This window comes from Eublepharis macularius, chromosome 2 (genome assembly GCF_028583425.1).
Source record: "Eublepharis macularius isolate TG4126 chromosome 2, MPM_Emac_v1.0, whole genome shotgun sequence".
Classification (NCBI taxonomy): Eukaryota; Metazoa; Chordata; class Lepidosauria; order Squamata; family Eublepharidae; genus Eublepharis; species Eublepharis macularius.
In genome coordinates, this window is record NC_072791.1 from 64,599,768 (window position 1) to 64,620,127 (window position 20,360).

The following is a 20,360-nucleotide window of genomic DNA, read 5'->3' on the forward strand; positions in this document are numbered from 1 at the left end:
TTGTTTGTTTTCTTCTCATCCTTCCTTTGCCCAGCAAACTTTATGTTTGCTTTCAACCCCATAACTTTCTTGGTATCTAAATAACTTAATAACATCATATATATCTGAGAAATATTCTGAACAATGATTAAGTAAAGCCAGCAACTGACAGTGCTGGCGGGATGAGCATCAACTTCAGCCCTCATATTAAGGAAGGGAATTTTTTTCAGGGAAGATAAAAGACAGTGACAAATGCTAAAGCAGTCTCAAGATGTATGTAGGGCTTGGGGCCCATGAGATATGGTTAAAAGGAGAACCTATGCAGTAGGAGGAACTAGAAAAAAGAGGGACTATGGTAGCTTCTTAGACAAGAAAAAATCCAATTTGTGGAAATCTGAGATCAAGTTGAGTTTTCCAAAATGTTACACAACATGACATCATCACTTTGTGTCCTTCCTCACCTCCAATCCGGATCTGGAGCAGCTAATAAGGTGAAGTGGAGTAAGGAAGCACATGATGTGGCATCTTATTCCATATGCTTCCCTAATTAGGGTTGCTGCCTCTAAGGGACAACTTTCTGTTCTGTTCTTGTTGCTGCATTTGCAGCAGCAATAGGTCATCACATGGGAATATTCTCATGCTTTCCCATAATGCCTGCCTGTTCCCTCTCCACCTGTCGTTTTTTCTGGGGTGGGTGGGAATAATCAATAGTAAGTATATCATTCAGAAGTGACAGTGAAAAGGTGGGGAATTTAATGCTACAAATGCACATTTACCATATTAACTGCACTTAACTCTGTTCTGGATTGTGGCCAAGGTTAACAAAACAGTGGGCACATCCACAGTGGAACTGCAGATCAAGGGAGCATACAACCTCCAAGAGTGCTGATGTGAAGCCAGCCTAACAGTTACTTCACATTATGCTGAGGTAAAAAAAGAAAGGTAAGGATTCTGTAAGATCTCTGCTGTGCCTCACAGCCTTACCTCATCTGTAGAGTATCTCTTTGCTTCTACTGTTTTATGAAGACTTACTGTGAGGTGAATATTTCATTAATCTCTGGCCGAGGACACAGGCTCATCAAGAATGATTTGTACACAGTCTCAGGGAAGTCCTCAGGATTGATGCCATCATTCTGAAAGCAAAACAGCAACTGGCATTATTAATGATTTTCCATGGCTCTATTTCTAAAATGTGCAAGACAGAGGCTCAAGACTTCCATGGAGGTCCTCCTGATCTCTCCTGAGATAGGAGCAATGAATACATAACTCCTGAAAGGGGCTATTGAGTGGGCTGTTAAGACTGATGATAGAAATGCTGAGCAGTTTTTTGGGGGGAGGGGATAATGAATTTTAGAGGTGACTGTATTAATTTCCCCTTTTCTGCCTTCATACCTTATGTCTACCATGCTGACTACATACAGCAGTCCTTGCTTATTCGTTTTAGTTAGTGTTGGATAAGTATTGTTGCAGAGTAGAAAATTTGCACAGCAGATAAAGAATCACAGACACGTGTGTTCAGCTTCTAAAATAAATGTTTACTACATATAGGAAAAATAATAAAGGATACATTGGAGATAAAATAAAGAAAAGCTAACTTAGTTCCTACATCCTTACATCCCGAAGATAATGATCTAACTAACAAGAGCAATGGCGTCCTGAGTAAAGGAAAGAATGTCAGTTGCCCCCCAAGAAACCTGGTCAGCCAATAATCAATCCTAGAGCTGTTCATTAAGCATGCAACTCCCTTTTTACCCTGGCGGGAAGAACAACTGACATCTAACTGGTCTTATGCAAATTAGTTGTCTCTAACTAAACACAAACAAATTAACTCTTTCATGACTGAAGAGAATGACACTTGTAAAAATCCCAACAGTTAGAACATGTTCCTGTTGTCTCACTATGTGCACCTGTTGCTGACATGTTCTGTATTTGTTTCCAGTCTGTATTGAGCTGTCACATCCTGAAAATATTAGCTAAGATTTGGAAGCTAGGATTTGTGTGGACTGCTGGAGAGAATGGACTATGCAATGTCTCTCAATACTAGGTCATACACCAGGACTTTGAGGGGTGGGGGTGGTAATAGAGCTAGAAAGATAGATAGGTAAGGACTATGTGTATTCTTCTTCTTGTCTGCTCTGCTGCTGTCCCTTTGTCAATCTAATGTGCTATTCTCAGGGAAACCTCCTTCCTTTAACCTGATGCTTCTTCCTCCTTTTTGTTTAACCACCATGAGGACAAGATATGCTCTCTGCAATCTCTCTCCATTCTGGTCTGGACAGATAGCTAGAATGCGAATGTTACACTTTCCTATCCAGCATGGAGTTCCTTTACAATAAAGAAATCCTATTTCTTTACTAAAGCAACAAGACTAGTATGAATTTTACAGAGGCATATTTAAGTATGGTACAGCTGGAGCACTTCTCCCAGGCCCTGTGTTAGGGGATCTGGGCTGGCATAGGGGGCTACTACCTGCTACCCACCCAGCCACTGCTCTGGCTGCCAGTGCCATGTGCAGCTTCACCCTCCCATTACACCATTGCATAGTGCCCTCCTTGTAAGATCCCCAACTGCTGCTGGTACTGCCTGATGATATCTCTCCACTACAACAATGAGGAGATAGTCAGTTGGGCTGCTGCCAGGCCTCTGACTGCCCCCTACAGTACTGCTGCAAGGCAGCCATGATACCCTAGACAGGTGATGCAGAGGCAAAGTAATCGACTGGTCAGTGGGGGAGACTTTGGCCTCTAACCAAGTGCTCCCTCAAGGCAGTTGGCAGACAGGGGCAGGAACAAGTGAGGCAGTAAGTGGGGTGGGGGGCTCTGACCATGGTGCTGATTGACAGCAGCCCATGATGGCACATGGCCGGGACAGGTGAGGTGAAACAAGGCAACCAGTTGGGGGTCCTCCTGCTACCGACTGCTCCAATGAGGAAACTGGCAGGGACAGGCAAGGTGGGCAAGTTGGGTGTGAGTGTATGTGGCGGGGGGGAGGGGGGGCTGCGAGCACACTGGGTAACGTTAGAAGTGGCCCCTGGAGATCCTGTAGCATATGGACATTTTCCCATTTGTTTTCAAATGGAGTAGGAGAACCTGCTGTCACCCAGCCTGCGGAAAATTGCATTTATATTCCTGTCCAAAGCAAGACATGTGAACTGAGTCCAAAGGAGGTGTCCAAACAAGTTCTATGGCTAATACAAACTAAAAATGAATAAATAACCAGATCTGGACTGTAGTCATCCAAGAATTCTTACAGAGCTAAAAAAGAAACAGCTGATTTTTTAAATATGTCATTTGCATTAGCATCATAGCTGTCTGTCTGTCTGTCTGCCTGCCTGCCTGCCTGCCTGTCTGCCTGTAAATGTATTCTTTTCCATACTTAAAATAATGTATGTTTTGAATTGGAGTTTTCAAGAAACCTGGAATGGGATGTCTGTGTCTTTGATCTCGTACTGTATGACAGCAGCTTCTCCTGTGTGGTGTAGTAGTTACAGTATCAGAGTAGGATCTGGGAGGCCCAGTTTGAATCACCACCTTGGACCCATAGCACACTTCCAGCTTAGCCTACCTCATAGGGTTGCTGTGAGGATAACATGGAAGAAAGAATGATGATGTAGGCCCTTTGGATCTCCATTGAAGAGGAAGGCAGAGTGTAAATGAAGCAAATGAACAGGGAAATAAATTTTAAAATAACCAAGCAGTGTTGTGCTACTTCAATAGACTGTACATCGTGGTTTAGGAAATCCTCTGACCAGCTAATTTCTTTTTTACTGTTATAGCAACAATGAGCTTATATTGGTTTAATAATCATTCTCTTTCCTGGGGAACTGTGTGCAGGGTGGGTAGGTAGGTGGGCTGGAGGAGAGTAGAGATCTCCAACCAAATCCTCAACACCCTTTGCAAGCTTCAGTTCTTTGGAGGAAGTCATGCCATTACACTGACATAAACCCCAATGAAAGTTTTCAGTTCAAATACATTCAATTCTCCTGAGGTTTGAGATTAAGAGTCAAGGAAAACAATTACCTTAGAGATATGGAAAATTAAATAGGAGTGTGAGATCTGGGATTCATAAACCATCTAAATAGCTGAATTCATACTGGTCCCACATAATCCAGCTATGCCAGATCACATTGGAGAATCCTGGATCAGATCCAGGGATCCAAAGTCTGATGAGCGGGATTATTTGGCCACGTGGCCCTCATCTCACAGAGAAGAAAGGCAGGCAGCCAGTAGAGGTGGAGCAGCAGTGAGTGAGTGGGTAGCAGTGCAAAATGGAGGAAAGCCTGGCACTGTCGCGCACAGGGCTGGGCACAGCAGGCAGGAGGCTCACTGGTACTGCAGGGCTGAACACAACAGGCAGGAGGTCAGTAGTCCAGAAGGCAGCAAACCAGGGTCCAGAAGTCAGGCCAAGTGTCAGGACAAATATGCCAGTCAGAGAGAGGAGCAGGCAGAAGGGTAGTCAGAAGGCAGGCCGGGGTCAAAGTCCAATCAAGCAGCAGAGCAGGGCGCAAGGCAAGAGCGTCCAGGCGTAGAGCTCTGGTAGCAGGGAGTGGCGAGCTGAGTTGCTTCCACGCTTGGTTTCCTCGGCGTCTTCCTTTTATGCTGTCCTAATGAGGAACAGCTGTTGCCTCTCTCTCTAACAGCTTCGCTCGGTGCTGTGCCTGTAAACGGGCACTCCTTCGCCTCTCCAACAGAGCTGACTTATCTCTATGTTTCCTCCTTTCAGCTGGCCCCAGGTGCTCGGGTTTCACTTTTGCCCTGAGGGAGTCTTTGTCTCTTACAGCCTCTGTGGAGGTTTCTGGCTGTTCCTCATCACTGACAGTCTCTGCAGAAGCTCCAGGCTGTTCTTGCTGAATTCCCTCTGGAGCAGCAGCAGTGGTTTCTGACTGCTCTTCCTCTCCAATAGCTTCTGCAGGGGCTTCTGGCTCTAGAGAAGATCCTGCTGACCCTTCCTGCTCATCTTCTGAGGAGGACTCTGAGGCAATAGGTAAGGTGGCCAGTTGAAGCTGGGGCTGACTCATGACAGGCACCATGGCTGGAGAGTGGCATGAGGCTGGCAGAGGACAGGATGCAGCAGTGGATTCCCATACCACCCCTCTATCCCCACCTGAGCTCCAAAAGAGCTCTTCAAGATGCTGCTGGCCACCTTTTAAACTCTGCAACTCCAGCCAGCCAACCCCCCCCCCTTTCTTCAGGTTGGGAATCAGGATTCTCTAGTTTGACATGGGAGGCTTTCTAGTTTGACTTTGGGATTCTCTGGTTCAACATTGGGATTCTTTGGTTTGACATTGGTTCCCTTGCTGCAGTTTGGGTTTGTTGGTTCAGCTTGTGTGGGAGTGGGACTTGCATTTGGGATTGGCTTTTGGCCAGGGGTTGCTTTTGCCCGGAGAGCCTTGGAAATGTTTCCCCATAGGAAACAATTGAGAGTGGCCGGGGGCACCTTGTTCAGGGGCCCATAGAATTGGAGTCATGGATCTAATCTTCCTGAAACTTGGGAGGTCTTTGGTAGACAGTCAAGAGTAGGTTCCCTGAAAATTTGGGGGAGTTTTCTTGAAAATTCCCCACCCAGCCCCTTGGATAGTTTTTCTCATAGGGAATCACCATCATCATCAGATAAATTCAGAATTCTCTAACTGGATTAGAGAATCTGACATGAATTTCAAAAATACAGAATTTTTTTGGTATCCCTGGAACCTGGATCCAGATCCCCCAGATTTTGGTTTTTGGTGCACTAAAATTAAGAATATACTTACCTTCCCCTTTGGAAGATGACACGCACTTAATGCAGCTTCTACCCTTTTTCTGTCTGCAGGAAACATCTGAAAAATACTGAGAGAAAGAAAAAGGTGAGTAAGAGACAAAACAAAATTTCATAAGGTGATTTGGGAAGGATGGCCCAGTAGAATGTTCAGTGTGACCATGAAAAAGAGAGGGCAGGACAAACCATGGACAACAGAATGACTTGTTCATTGCTCTGTTGCAGTTTTTTGGTGGGCTGTTTCTTTTTTTTTCATGAAAAAATGCAATTGTCAAATCTATTGAAAGGGAAGGGGGAACAGGTGCTGGGGAGAAAAGCTTTTCTGTAATGGGGTAAAATCAGCTGTGGAAGGATGATTTTCAAGAGGAAAAAGACTAAAAAGTTCCTGTTCTCATTTCCTGCCACAGCAGCATCTTTGGAAAGAAGATCTAACGCTGACAGTGCGAGAGTCACATGCCAAAGAGTGGGGCATTGTTCAGTTTGCTAGATTAAAATTGAAAAGATACAGAATGATTTGGAATTGAAATTTCGGAAAGGACTGTTCAAAGAATGCTGTTGAAGGCTGAACTGTGAAAATGGACGTCAATCAGATTGTATGGGACTATGAAATTATTGTTAATTACATTTTTATATTTAATAATAAAGTAGTGCTGTACATAATGGATGCAACATTTCCTCTCAACATTCAAGTGCTTTGTTGCCGTTTTTATTAGATTTGTAGCATCACTTGCTCAACTGGATTTTGTCATGCGTAAGATAAAAATCGTTTCAACCTGTCACATTTCAAAAACGTTGCATGACAAATAATAAACATCACTGCATGCCTGTTGTCAAGCACATTTTAAAATGAGCTCATAAGTGGTTCATGCAAAAATAATTTTAGAGAATAGTTGTTGACTGTCAATGGGCTTAGAATAGTGTAATTCTGTTTAGGATTGCCCTGCTAGTCTCTCTAGAGAATTGATCCGGCACAGGCTGCTATTGAACCAGACTAGAACTAGTAATCATCTGATTTTCATTTCCATTTTCTTGAAAATCAAATGGAAATGAACAGGTAGTTAATGCTGCTGCCTCTTTCTAAATTAAAACCTTTGTAGAAGAGTAGTGCTGAAGCCCTGCCTCACTATGAAACTTTTCCATATGTTTCAGCAGTTCTTTATTAGCAGGTGTTTAGGAAATGCATGACAAAATGATTTATTTTGATGCTATTATTAGTGTTTTTTTCAACTCAGAGTCCCTTCTTGTTTTCCTCACCTGTTCTTCTTTGCCATCACAAGCAAACCAAATGTTGAATGGGAACCAAGGTTATATCTCTCTGTGGGAATTAAGCCACCTGCTTTCTGTGGTGGACTTTCTTCTAAGCTCCAACACTTACTAATCCAATAGTTGTTAGAGTATTCTCTTTTAGTTCTGTTTTGGTCACCAGATTTTTGTTATAGATTTACCTTGCCCTGCCAAACCACTGGGGAATTTCCTTTTTCTCTTTAGCAGGATTAATGAAACCAAGCTCATATTACATTTCCTCAGGAACGTACCTAGGTCTGGCGATGGAAGTGTTGTGAGAATTTCATGCTTGTCCTGTTGCAAAGAGGCTGCCACAGGTAACAGACAACTGAACAGAAGGAAAAACCCTCCCATGGGTAAAATACCAGACACAATCAATAAGATACTTGATATAAAGGTAAGTTTAAATTGCAAAGTGCAATAAATATGTATTGTACTTACTTTTATATCAAGTATTTTATTGATTGTATCTGGTATTTTGCCCACAGGAGGGTTTCCCCTTCTGTTCAGGAGTTTCATGCTTCCCGAGTGCCTAGGGTCCTGATTTAGTTTGGTACAGCAGCAAACATGGAGGCCTTAGTTCTTCCCTCTCACACCATTTTCTTGACCTGAAACAGCCCCAGGGAGCCTCTATTTACTTGGTGTAGCCATATCAGTACAAACGCCAACAGGGCAAATGGAAGCTCCCCAGAGACCATTTGGGGAAATGGCACAGGAGGAGGAAGTTCTAAGCCCTCATCTGTAGTGCCAGTCGACATCCAAAACCTGCACACCTGGGAAGCCACAGAGTTCCCTAGAACTGACCTAGAGACATACCCAGGAAAAACATACCATTATGCCCTCACCTTCAGAAACCTTGTTGTGCATTTTATGGCAGGTGCTGAAAAATAGCTGAATTCCCTTTAGAATCTGATACCTGACAAATTGTATATAATCTCTGTCTGCAGAGCCACATATCAGACTGGATGACTCTATACATTCCCTCTAAAAATAAGCTTTGAGGATAAAAACTGGCTTTGTCAAGGGACTATTTACATGTCAGAGGTAATGCAAATAGCAAACTCACTTCTTGACTGGAATTTTCCCATCAGCATTCAACTGCAACTTCAGTTTCAGCAGTCTGTAAAAAAGATCAGAACAGACCATCTTTCATTGGCCTTGCTACCCACATAGTTAGGAAGGGGAAGAAATGAAGGAAGTAGGATTATAATCACAATAGAGAAAATGGGAGTTAACCATTAAAATATGTGCATGTTTTTTCATAGTCCAGTGAAAGACACTTTTGAAAAATATATTGTTGAATACTTTCACGGCCAGAGAGAGATGGTTGTTGTGGATTTTCTGGGCTGTATAGCTGTGGTCTTGGCATTGTAGTTCCTGACGTTTCGCCAGCAGCTGTGGCTGGCATCTTCAGAGGTGTAGCACCAAAAGACAGAGATCTCTCAGTGTCACAGTGTGGAACACCAAAAGACAGCCAGTTCTTTTCCACACTGTGACACTGAGAGATCTCTGTCTTTTGGTGCTACACCTCTGAAGATGCCAGCCACAGCTGCTGGCGAAATGACAGGAACTACAATGCCAAGACCATGGCTATACAGCCCGGAAAACCCACAACAACCAACACTTTTGAAAAATCTTTGGTGAACTGTAATTCTTAGAAGTGCTGAAATGAAGTTTCTCACTGACTGGAAAAATCATTAAATTCCCTGGTCTCACAGCATACTCTAGCACTGCAAATTGTGAGGGAAATTGATTCTGATGTATTAGATACACAGCACAATCCTGAGAAGGGGATAAAAGCACACAGGGAGACAACATGACAGCATATCTCCAGAATGCCCCAGTAGCACTGTACCCTGCCTGAGTCTCAGCGCATCACAAGCAGCTGAGCTGGTGATGAAAGGGGAGGACCCAGGGGCGTGGCAGGATTTAGTGAGGGAGGGGGCAGAGGAGTCAAACTCTCTCCCACTTTGGAGTGTGGGTTCGATGACCCTCCTCCACACTCAACTGGATAGCAAAACACCTTCCATGATCCAGAACAAAAAAGCCCACCTGCATGCATACCAAGTTTTCAGATCTGGAAAGAGCAGACAATCCTGACTGTTGAATAAGAGATGCTTCATGGCACAGCCCCTGTTCCTCCAGCACTGGACACATCTGCTCATGCAAGACCACTGCCTGTCAGGCAGCTGAGAAGCATCTAGCATGTGAGGAATATGTTCTGCAGCGAAAGACCAGCACCACAGCAAACAAAGAGGAGCATCTACAGGCAAGAGGCTAGCTTGGAAGATGCCCTCCTACCTTGACACAGCCAATCTAGCCACCTGGATCCACACCATGGTAACATTAAGACTAGACTACTGTAAAGCACTGTACATAAGTCTTCCCTTGAAATCAACTTGAAGACTTCAGTTGGTACAAAATGCAGCAGCCTGCTTATTATCAGGAGGTAGGTGAAGCATGCATACTTATTCCCATTCTGAAGTTCCTCCATTGGCTTCCCATCAGTCACTGGGCTCAGTTCAAGGTATTATCACACACAAAGCCCTTCATGGCCTTGGTCCTTCATATCTGCAGGATGGGCTCACTTCCTATGCCCTACCACTGGAGCTTCAACCATCTGAACAGTGCCCTCTGCAGGCGTCACCTTGCACACGGGCAAAATCAATAGCTGCCTCTATATGTGCTTTCTTTGTGGTAGCTCCCACCTTATGGAATGGGTAGCCTGAAGAGGTTGAGAAAGCTCCAAGCCTCCTGACTTTCCACAAACTACTCAAAACTGAATTATTCAGGAGTGCTTTTTGCACAGGTAATAAGATTGCATTTTTTGTAGTTGAATGTACTACGACATGTCAACTGCTTGTGAGAAAGGTGGACTAGAAAGGAAGGAAGGAAGGAAGGAAGCTCTGTTCATTAGACCTCGTCATGAGGCTGGGGTGTTCTACTAACCCACTTGTCTTTGAGTGGATGAGATGTGCTCCCTGCCACTCTCTGCCCCATCTCCTTCCCCATCTGTGACATCCGCTTCAGGCTTCCTGGGATGATCTCCCCTTCACATGTCTGAGGCTCCCTCTCAGGGTTGCTCATGCTGGGGTTGCTGTTTTGGGGTTTCATAGTGCCACTGGACTGTTTTGTTCTGCAGCATGATGTAATAGAGGTCCAGTGGTACCTTGGAGAGACTGACTACCCACTTTTGCTGCCAGTCAGATCCTTGCCATGGGAGAGGTGGGCATCCTGTCGGCCACACAAGTGCTCTTTCCCTGAGGACTGGCAGATGAATGCTCAGGTCATGTGCCTCTCTGGGAGCTGTGCTGTCGTAGAGCAGAACCACAAGTGACAAAAGGCACAGATTAGACACTTGTCAGCTTCCCTCAAGTTTTGATGGGAAATGTAGGCATCCTGGTCTCGCAGCTTCGCTCTCTGTCAACTGTCACTTGTCCAACATTCCGCCAAGCTGCCTACATTTCCCATCAAAACTTGAGGGAAGCTGACAAGTGTCCAGTCTGTGCCTTTTGTCACTTGTGGTTCTGCTCGTAGATGCAGTGTGCCATTCAGAGGGGTGTCATTGTATGCTGTTGCCTGCTTGGTGATGCTGCTGGAGCCGCTTTGGACCCCAGTGCAGTTGCTACATCATCTATGCTTCATGGAGGGGTGCATGTTATTATTTCCCCCTGCTAAATGTCCATAGAAAATAGACCAGTGGCACCTCTAACACTCAGCCAGCTTGCTGCCTCCACTACAGCTGTGTTCAGGATTGGTCTGTGTCAGTCATGCTACTGGTGTATTGTCACCCAGAGCTGGTGAGGATTCCTCACTGTGGTGATCAATATAAGCAGTGGAGGAAGCTCTTGCCAAAAGTTACCACTGTAATGCTAAACAGAAACTTCTGTCTGAGGTTTCTGGATGGAATTGCTTATGTGTATTCAGTCATCTCGTTTGTTTCAGCCATTGCCACTAGGTGACCTAATACAAACCATACTCCAATACAACTGGGCAATACAACTTAACCTTAGACATCAAATGCTTCTACAGAACTGGTCTGCCATTATCATCTTACACAATAAAATGAAGAAACCTTTGAATGGCTTGGAATTGCAAAATTCAAAATTAATTGAACGTTACTTACATTTTTTCCAGGAAGCTGTAACGAGAAGCATTATATGTAAATGGGTTCCTAGCAATGGCTAAGATATCATCTGCCCAACTCTGGGGAAAAAAACAAGGATAAGTTGAATGTCTAGAAAACTGTACTGTGCAACATCTACACATTAAAGCCATTGCACTGTTGTGCCATAACCTAGGTACACATGGGAGTGACTGGGACTACAGGAGCGTTCCATTATATTTTTGCTTGCACTTACTGATGGGGTACTTGAGGAACATAGCAAAATAATTTCTACACTTCTTGTGAACAATTTGTGATCACAGTTTGAACAGCAGCAACACATGGTCCCCTTCCAACATTTCATGCTGGTTCAGGGACAGCCACCCTATAAAATTTCCCAGTACCTTTCCGACATTTTCTTTATAGGAGACAAAATTATGAAAGGTGAGGTCCACCATATCAGGACCAGCAACCACAGTCAATGTCTTGAGCAAGAAGTTGTTGTCTGGAAAATCCAGATTGAAAACCTCCCGGAGCTTCTGGCTCTGTAAAGGAAAACAAACATTGACAATGAAGAAGCCCATACAAAAGAGACGGGCTTTCACTTGAACCACAAGAGAACCACACTGCTGGTGCTTAATATCAAAAAGGTACCAGAGCAGCTTTTAAATTAACTTCAGAGGGGGAAGCCAACAGGAGCTGGGGAGCCTCTCACTTGAGACAACTCAGTCCCTCAATGTAAATGCTCAAGGCGATATTGGTAGGAGCAGAATAGAACTTGGGAGTGAGAATAGGATGACAAAGGAAGGCCGTGTGTGGAGACAAATGGGCCAATGGAACCGAGTTTGCTGGAGAGGGAAATGAGTTATAGGTGTCTATATGCCAATGCTAGGAGCCTCCAAGCCAACATGGGGGAGCTGGAGAGGACAGTGACCTTGAGATGGTGAGATTTTGGAATACCAGATGGTAGTGAGCATGGACTTGGTTCTGAATGGGGCTCAAGACCTAGGGATAGATGTAGCTGTTGTTGTATCAATTGGGGAAAGTGATCACAATGCTATTAAGTTCCACATTCTTGTCCAAAGTAGTAATATTTAATTTCAAAAGAGAGAACTTTACAAAAGCAAAGAGAATAGTTGAAAGGAAGCTCAAATCCTTAGAAGATGCTTAGAAGCTATTTAAAACAACACTAACTGAAACCCAGGTAGAATGCATTCCCCAGGTTAGCAGCATCAAAGGAGAGTTTGAACCCTTGGGACTGACTGAGCCATTTGTCTTGCAAAACTTCTCTTTGGAACCATTGGGAGTGGCTTGGCTTTCCCATTAATCTCTGGGTCTTTGCATCCTTGTTGGAACCTGCTGGGCTATTTGGACTATTCATCAGTGGTGACTTCAAATGAGATTGAGCACTTTGAAAGCAAAACAAAAGACGCTATACAATATGCCACTAACTCACCTTAGGAATCTTGGCAAATTTCCCTACTCTAGTATCTCGAATACTTGTTATATCCAAAAAATCTGTTTCCTGCAAACAAGAAAAACATAACTATAAAGAATTTATTTATTTAAAACATTTTATGCTGCTTTTCCACCCAAATAAGGGTCCCCAAGGTGGCAAACATCAAAACATTATAATATTTCAATGTTAAAACATCAAGACATTAAAACAGTATTTATAATAATAACATTCGATTTATATACCGTTCTTCAGGACATATTAATGCCCTCTCAGAGCAGTTTACAAAGTATGTTATTATTATTCCCACAACAAAACACCCTGTGAGGTGGGTGAGGCTGAGAGAGCTCCAGAGAACTGTGACTCACCCAAGGTCACCCAGCTGGCTTCAAGTGGAGGAGTGGGGAATCAAACTTGGTTCTCCAGATTAGAGTCCTGCGCTCTTAACCATTACACCAAACTTATATATAAGTATATATAAAATATTTAAACAGTTCAATACAACATAAACACGCATAATGTGTATGGGCTAATAACAGTTAGTGGGGAACATGAAACAAAGCCAAAAATGTTTTCACCTACTGGTAGAAGACATAGAGGGAGGGAGACAAATCTCCCCGGGGAGAGAATTCCAGAGTTTGAGTGCCATGACCAAGAAGGCCCTTTCTCAAGTTTCTACCCACCTAGACTCAGATGGCAGGGGCACCCAAAACAGGGTATCCAAAGGTATTGGAAAAGCAAACCATATATATATATATATATATATATATATATATATATATATATATATATATATATATAAATTCCTTTCTTCTAAGCAAAATAATAAGCAATTAATTTAAACTTTCCAAGAGAGGGATTTGCAAGGTTGAAGCAAATCTCTTTGCAAAACAGCTCTTTGCAGCCTTTACAAAAACAAACCCCACTCTGTGGCTTAGATTTGGAATCTTGCAAAAGCTGAGCTATCTAACAGTTTTATGTTTATTATATACTAATGAGAGTCTCAGGTTGGCCAAAAAGTCAGTATTAAAGTCATTAAGAGGATACGAAACACTGACATCATTTTCTCACGCTGCTGTTAATATTTATTGCCTTAAAATATTATCTGAATGAGTGGTAGTACAGTATGACCACCTCTGCTGGCTAATAAACCTGAAGAGTTCTTGTTCTTTTTCATACCAGCCAGCAGGAGACAGTGGTGGCAAAAAGAGAGCAGGCCAGGCTGGCACTTTGCCGGCACCAAAGAGACACTTCACTATTAGAATATACAGGGGGGTATCTCAGTAATTTTTATGTGGATTCTTAAAAGGGTCCAACAACAATCCTGTTAGGATCCTGCTCAAGAGATAATCCTAAGAACACTACATGGATGTCTCCTTCTTGTGTAATTTTTATACATAGCTGCAAGTTGGGAAATTCCTGGAGATCTGGAGGTGAAACCTAGAGAAACCTGGAGAAAGTGGGGTTTGGGGAGGGAAAGGACCTTGGCATGGCATAATTCCATAGAGTCCACCCCCCAAAGTAGCCATTTTCTCCAGTTGAACTGATCTCTGTGGCCTGGAGCCCAGTTGTAATTCTGGGAGGTCTCCAGCCACTACCTGGAGGCTGGTAACCCTATTTATACATGTTATTCATGGCACCTCAAAAAGTCATCCCATTATCAACAAATTTACATGAAAACTGGCATTTTTGTCAGCAGGTATTTAAACTCTCAATTTGCTCACAAAATTTTCCTCTCCTAGAAATTTAAGTAAATCATGGTAAACAAGCCACCTTCATATTTGCTTATTATGATTAATATTCTAATCCAGCACTACTGCATTTCCCAGGCAAACAAGGCATCTGATTTCTAACTCCCCTCCCAAATACCTATCACTCCCTTTGACAATATGCAGCTTTGTAAATGTAAGGTCTACCATGTTTCCAACCTTATGGTAACCTGCACGTGCTATTCAGCTTTAAAGAAGGTTTTGATGAACTGTGGGCTTTTATATTTTCAAAGGGGGAACCTCCATTTTTACTTCTTCATCCCATGATTTCTGGGGCTTTTTGAAATCTGATTTGCATTCAGCACCATGTCTGTGTGGCACGATAGGCATCACTTCTTTGGGATATGAAAAATTTACAGGACTAGCTCAGTTTCCTAACCACTGGATAGACCCTAATGCAGAGTTTACCACTGTTAACCTCATTCCACCACACTGAAATCCAAATAAAATTACTTTTATAACATCCACCACCAGAATATTTTAGAGATAGGCCTGTAGTTCTCTGGAACCTAAATTCTATTTTCAGTGCACTCTCATGAGGAGTTACTTCATCTCACAAAGAGTTAGACAGGCATAACTCTGCATAGGATTGCACAGTTCATCTTTTGAAAAACTCTTCTTCTTTAGCCAGTATGATATAGTGGTTAGAGTGTCGGACTTAGGGTTGCCAGTCCCCCAATGGGGGTGGGGGATCCCCTACTTCCACCCTCCACCCCCGCCTTCCCTTATCTGGCTGGCGATGGAGGCACGGGCCTTCCAGGGGTGCACTCCCGGGTAGCGTGGCATGCTCCCGCAGGCTGGATCTGATCTGATCTGGGCCCAAATTGGGCCTAAGTCGGGCTGGATTGGGCTGCTGAGGAGCATTGGGAGGACAGGGGGACCTGGCAACCTTAGTCGGACTAGGATCTGAGAGCCAAACTACAAGTGACACCTAACACTAGTTGGACACTTGTCAGCTTCCCTCAAGTTTTGATGGGAAATGTAGGCAGCTTGGTGGAATGTTGGCCAAATGACAGTTGAAAAGTCCATTGGACAGCAATCGGAGAGCCAAGCTGCAAGACCAGGATGCCTACATTTCCCATCAAAACTTGAGGGAAGCTGGCAAGTGTCCAACCTGTGTCAGGCATCACTTGTAGCTTCCCTCTGGGAGACCCAGGTTAGAATCCTTCTCTCCATGTAAGCTTGCTGGGTGACCTTAGGCCAGTCTTGTTCTTGTTCTGAATTTTATGACCTAGCTCAACAGGGAATGGCTGTTAGTTATACCAAAGTGCTATCTCAGACATGAGATTATAATTAGTATGGTCAAATGTTAATTTGCACCCTCTCATGTTTGTAGCAATGCTGATAGCTGTTAACAGACAAGGATACATGCTCGTAAATGTCCACAGGAGACATTTTGTAACAGGTAGGCAATTTAACATCTAACTCAGCCTAAATTACTTCACAGGATTGGTGTGAAGAAAAAATGGAGGAGAGACAAACAATGTGAGCCATTTTGGGTCCCCATAGGGAAGAAAGGGAGGGTATAAATAAAGTAAGAAAATAAATATATACTTAAGGTTTCCCCTTGTCTCCTATTCCCACTTATCTTGGGCCTAGAGAAAGTCTTGGGGATATTGCTTGACAGAGAAAATCAGGTGGAGGAAAGAGGCTTTCTACTTGCTTTGTGTACCTTGATAAGTATGGGTCAGGCTAAGTTTTTATGTGGATGTGGACAGACCACTGAAACACCAATTTCATAAAAGAAAAAACATTATTGACTTGTATTTGCTTTCACTGATTTTTTAAAAATTTAGTTGAGCAGTCTAACAAATACCATGAGAAATACATGCAATACTCTATCCCTAGAATTAAGACTTACCCCCGCTGATTCTCTCTATGTATTATCCTGAAGCTGTTCCATCCAGGCTAGATCTTTGCCTTTCACTTTCCCAGTCATATCTGGAAATTCCCAGTGAAATTTAATGCTTTCCCATTCCCCAAATCAACCTCTGTCTCCTAGTTCATAGAATCATAGGGTTGGAAGGGGCCTCCAAGGTCATCTAGTTCAATCCCCTGCACAATGCAGGAAATTCACAATTACCACCACCCCACCCCACCTCGACTGCCCCAGTGACCCCTTCTCCATGCTCAGAATATGGCAAGACACTTCCAGGACCCCTAGCCAAACTGGCTGTGGAAAAATGCTACCTGACCCCAAGGTGGTGATCAGCATTACCCTGGGCATGTAAGAAGGGCCACGAGAACTAAGCACTAATGTAACCCATTCTGCTCTCCCCCTCATGATCTACCCAGTCACACAAAATCAGCATTGCCATCAGATGGCCATCTAGACTCTGCTTAAAAACCTCCAAAGAAGGAGAGCCCACCACTTCCTGAGGATGCCTGTTCCACTGAGGGACCACTCTAACTGTCAGGAAGTTCTTCCAAATGTTTAGCCAAAAACTCTTTTGATGTAATTTCAAGCTGGACTTCCGGTTTGGGCTGATGGCGAACTGAAGTTGCCTGGGGGAGCTGGGCAAGCAAGAGCATCTGTTTTGGCAGGCCAGGTGCTTAGATCGCCTGCTGCCACCACTCTCCAGGCAGGTGAGGGTCCAGAATGCTACGCGACCCTGAGAGTGTGTGATCTCGGCAGTGGGGGGGGTTCTGAATAAAGGATTTTCCCCATCGCCTTGAGGTCCCCTCTGAGAAGGGCGAGCTAAGATCTCTCCAGAGCTCTTTGGAGTCGAATTACGGCATAAGATTGCCAGAACCCAAGCTTTTGTACTGAATCTGACCATCTATAAACAGAAGAAACAGCACGAACAACCCAGGAGTAACGAGAAAAGGTAAAGATCGCTATCATTTTTTCTGGATTTAATAGAGGAAGAAAAAAACAAAATAAGGAAAACAAAAAGACAAGGCTGTTAGCTGAGTAAAGGAGTAAAGCAACCTTGAGAAAATTGGCAAATTTGGATGGAGCTATATAATGCTAAAAGACAAAAATAAGTTTTGTTTATACATACCTTTGGTTTTGCAAGAGATAACGACAGCGAGAAAGGGGAGGAAACGTGGGAAGAACCAGCTTGAGCACTGCGAGAATATAAAGGATACTGAGAGCAGAGAACTTTTTGCCTAGAGAGGAGTTAACTTGGAGGAAGTGGGAGGAGCGGAGAGTGGAAAAGACCGCGGAAGCAAAATAAAGAAAACAATGCGAGAAGCTGAAACTGAAAGACCAGCAGGAAGCGGAAGTTAGCCATTTTAAGAAGGGAAAAAGAAGTAAACAGGACATTATACCATAGAGAAATTGCGCCCGACATCTTGGTAAGGTCAAAAAGACGATTTTGAATTTAAAGTGTAAATTTTAAAACAAGATCATAAAATAAAGGAATTAGAAGCTGATATTAAATATGGAGTTAAGAAAGAGAGCGGGCACATGGGGTGGCGCAAAAGCTAGCCCAGGCACGATGAAGAAAGGTGAGAAAGAACGGCAAACTGCTATAGAAGCATTAGGGAAAAAAGTGCTGGATGGTAACAAAGAGCTGGGCCAAACTACACAACGTATGGAGGAAAATTTGTTAAAAAATATAAAAGATTTAATAAAAGCAGAGGTGATAGAGCTGGCTAAGAGGATAGAAGATGTAAAAACAGAACTTCAGACAACAAATCAAACAGTGCAGGAGGTGGAGCAGAAGACCTCTAGTTTACAACTGGAAAACCGAGTACTACAGGAGCGTGTGGCAGTGATGGAATGTAAAATTATGGAAAATCAGTTAAGATTTCGAGGAGTGCCAGAGTCTATGACACAAAATGCACAAGAGCAAATGGTTGCAATATTGGCAGAATTCCTAGGAAAACAGCCAGAAGAAATTGAAATTAGTTTGGATTTGGTCTATAGAGTAAACTCCACTTATGCACAGCAGAAGAACCTACCTATAGATATAATTGCACAACTGACAACTAAAAGAATGAAAGAGGAGATATTAAGAAGACACTTTCAAAACCCACTGGAATTGGAAGGGGGCAGAGTCAGAATTATGAAAGAGCTTCCAAAATTTTTTTGCAAGAGCAGAAGAAATACCGAGACTTAACTGGAAAACTGAGAGAGAAAAATATCAGGTATAGGTGGGAAATACCTGAGGGTTTGAGTTTTAGTTTTCAATCAGAAAGAGTGACTATCAAGTCCAAACATGAGATGACAGTGTTTCTGATTAACAACGAAAAAGACTTTCCAGGAGTGTTTAAAAAATAGTAACATGGAGTACAAATTAATATCTTGGAATGTTAATGGATTGAACTCACCTCAAAAACGTAAAACAATTTTTCATTGGGTTAAGAAGCAAAATTGTAATATAATATGTCTACAAGAGACTCATATTAAAGAACAAGATTTTAAATGTTTAAAAAAATAGACAATTAGGACAAGAATTTTGGGCATCTGCTAAGCAAAAGAAAAGAGGGGTTGTGATATATGAAAAGCATGAATTGGACCCTAAATTAATTTTTAAAGACAAAGAAGGAAGTTATTTGGCAGTAGAAATTATTTTGAATTTTAAGAAAACTTTGGTTTTAGGAGTATATGCACCAAATGGAGCTAAAGATGACTTTTATAAGGAACTAATTCAGAAAATGGACCAATATTCATACGAGAAATTATAATTGCTGGGGATTTCAATGGTGTTGTCAACTTACAATTAGATAAGAAGTCAAAACTACTGTATAAAAAGGCTGGGAAGTTACCAAGATCATTTTTTGAATTGGTTGGACAAGAAAATTTGGAGGACATTTGGAGAAATTGGAATCCTAAAACAAAAGATTTTACATTCTATTCCGTAAAACACCAGTCTTTTTCAAGAACTGATATGATTTGGGCGACAAAGGAATTAAATTTGTTCACAAAGAAAATAGAAATATTGCCGAGGGTGAGCTCAGACCATAACCCAATGATATGGAAAGTCTCGACAGGACTTAGGAAATTTAGATGGAGACTAAATGAAGATCTTCTACAGAGTCAAGAAAATATTGAAGTTATCCAGAGAGAGACAAAATGTTATTTTCAACAGAATGATTGCCAGGAAGTGCCAACACACATGGTGTGGGATGCATATAAAGTGGTGATGAGAGGGATCTTGATTACATTGAACAGCAGAGAAAAGAAAAAAAAGCAAAGTAAAATTCAAGAGATACAGGAGAAAATTTCCAAGAAGGAGAAAGATTTACAGAAAAGACTGGGGAAGAAAACAATAATTCAAGAAATAAAGATACTACAAGAGCAGCTAAGGGCTTTTGCAAATAAAGAGTTAGAATGGCATTTAAAGTCTCTGCAGTAAAAATCTTTTGAAGGGGACAAGCCAGGAAAATGTTTAGCCTGGCAATTAAAAAAGAAAAAGGAAAAAAGAGCTATTGGGAAGATAATGGAAGAAGGAACAGAAATAATGGAACACCAAGGGATAAAAAGGGCCTTCTATAAGTATTATGCCAAATTGTTTCAAAAAAAGATGATAGATTTAGAAAAAGATAGAAGCATACTTAGAAAAAGCAAAATTACCAAAGATTTCAAGGACAATGAGAGAGGCCTTGAATGTTCCAGCTACAGAGGGAGAAATCTTAGATACGGTAGATTCAACTAAGATAGGGAAAGCACCAGGTCCAGATGGAGTTTCAGCTAAATTTTACAAAGTAATGAAGAAAGCCCTTGTGCAACCCTATTTCATGAATGAAATAATGAAGAAAAAAGATCTCCCAAAGACTTGGAATGAAGCAAATATTTCGCTGATCCCCAAAGAGTCACAAGATTTAACAAATGTTAAGAGTTATAGGCCTATATCTCTGTTGAATAATGACTATAAAATTTTTGCAAGAATTGTAGCGGAAAGGCTTAAAAGATTTTTAATGGACTTTGTAGGGGAAGAGCAAGCCGGATTCTCACCAAATAGACAAATTAGAGATAACTTGAGAGTAGTGTTAGACGCCATTGAATACTATGACAAGCATCCTGAAAAAGAGGTAGGCCTGTTCTTCGCAGATGCAGAGA

The 20,360-nt window shown here is 42.5% G+C and overlaps 1 protein-coding gene and 1 long non-coding RNA gene across 5 annotated transcripts in view; one reads left to right on the top strand and one right to left on the bottom strand.

Annotated features, from left to right (window-relative positions):
* PLCB2 (phospholipase C beta 2) overlaps window positions 1-20,360 on the bottom strand; it is a 93,415-nt gene that overhangs the window by 60,693 nt on the left and 12,362 nt on the right. For all 4 annotated transcript variants that reach the window (XM_054972226.1, XM_054972225.1, XM_054972224.1 and 1 more), the window contains exons 3-8: window positions 12,579-12,647; window positions 11,527-11,667; window positions 11,144-11,223; window positions 8,084-8,137; window positions 5,729-5,804; window positions 1,012-1,112 (exon numbers count right to left, since the gene is read on the bottom strand). In XM_054972226.1, the coding sequence (XP_054828201.1) occupies window positions 1,012-1,112; window positions 5,729-5,804; window positions 8,084-8,137; window positions 11,144-11,223; window positions 11,527-11,667; window positions 12,579-12,647 (521 nt within the window). The remainder of the gene's footprint in view (window positions 1-1,011; window positions 1,113-5,728; window positions 5,805-8,083; window positions 8,138-11,143; window positions 11,224-11,526; window positions 11,668-12,578; window positions 12,648-20,360) is intronic.
* On the top strand, window positions 4,923-6,199 carry LOC129324817 (uncharacterized). The gene is made up of 3 exons (XR_008596561.1): window positions 4,923-4,962; window positions 5,788-5,821; window positions 6,141-6,199. It is a non-coding gene; the product is annotated as an uncharacterized LOC129324817 (long non-coding RNA).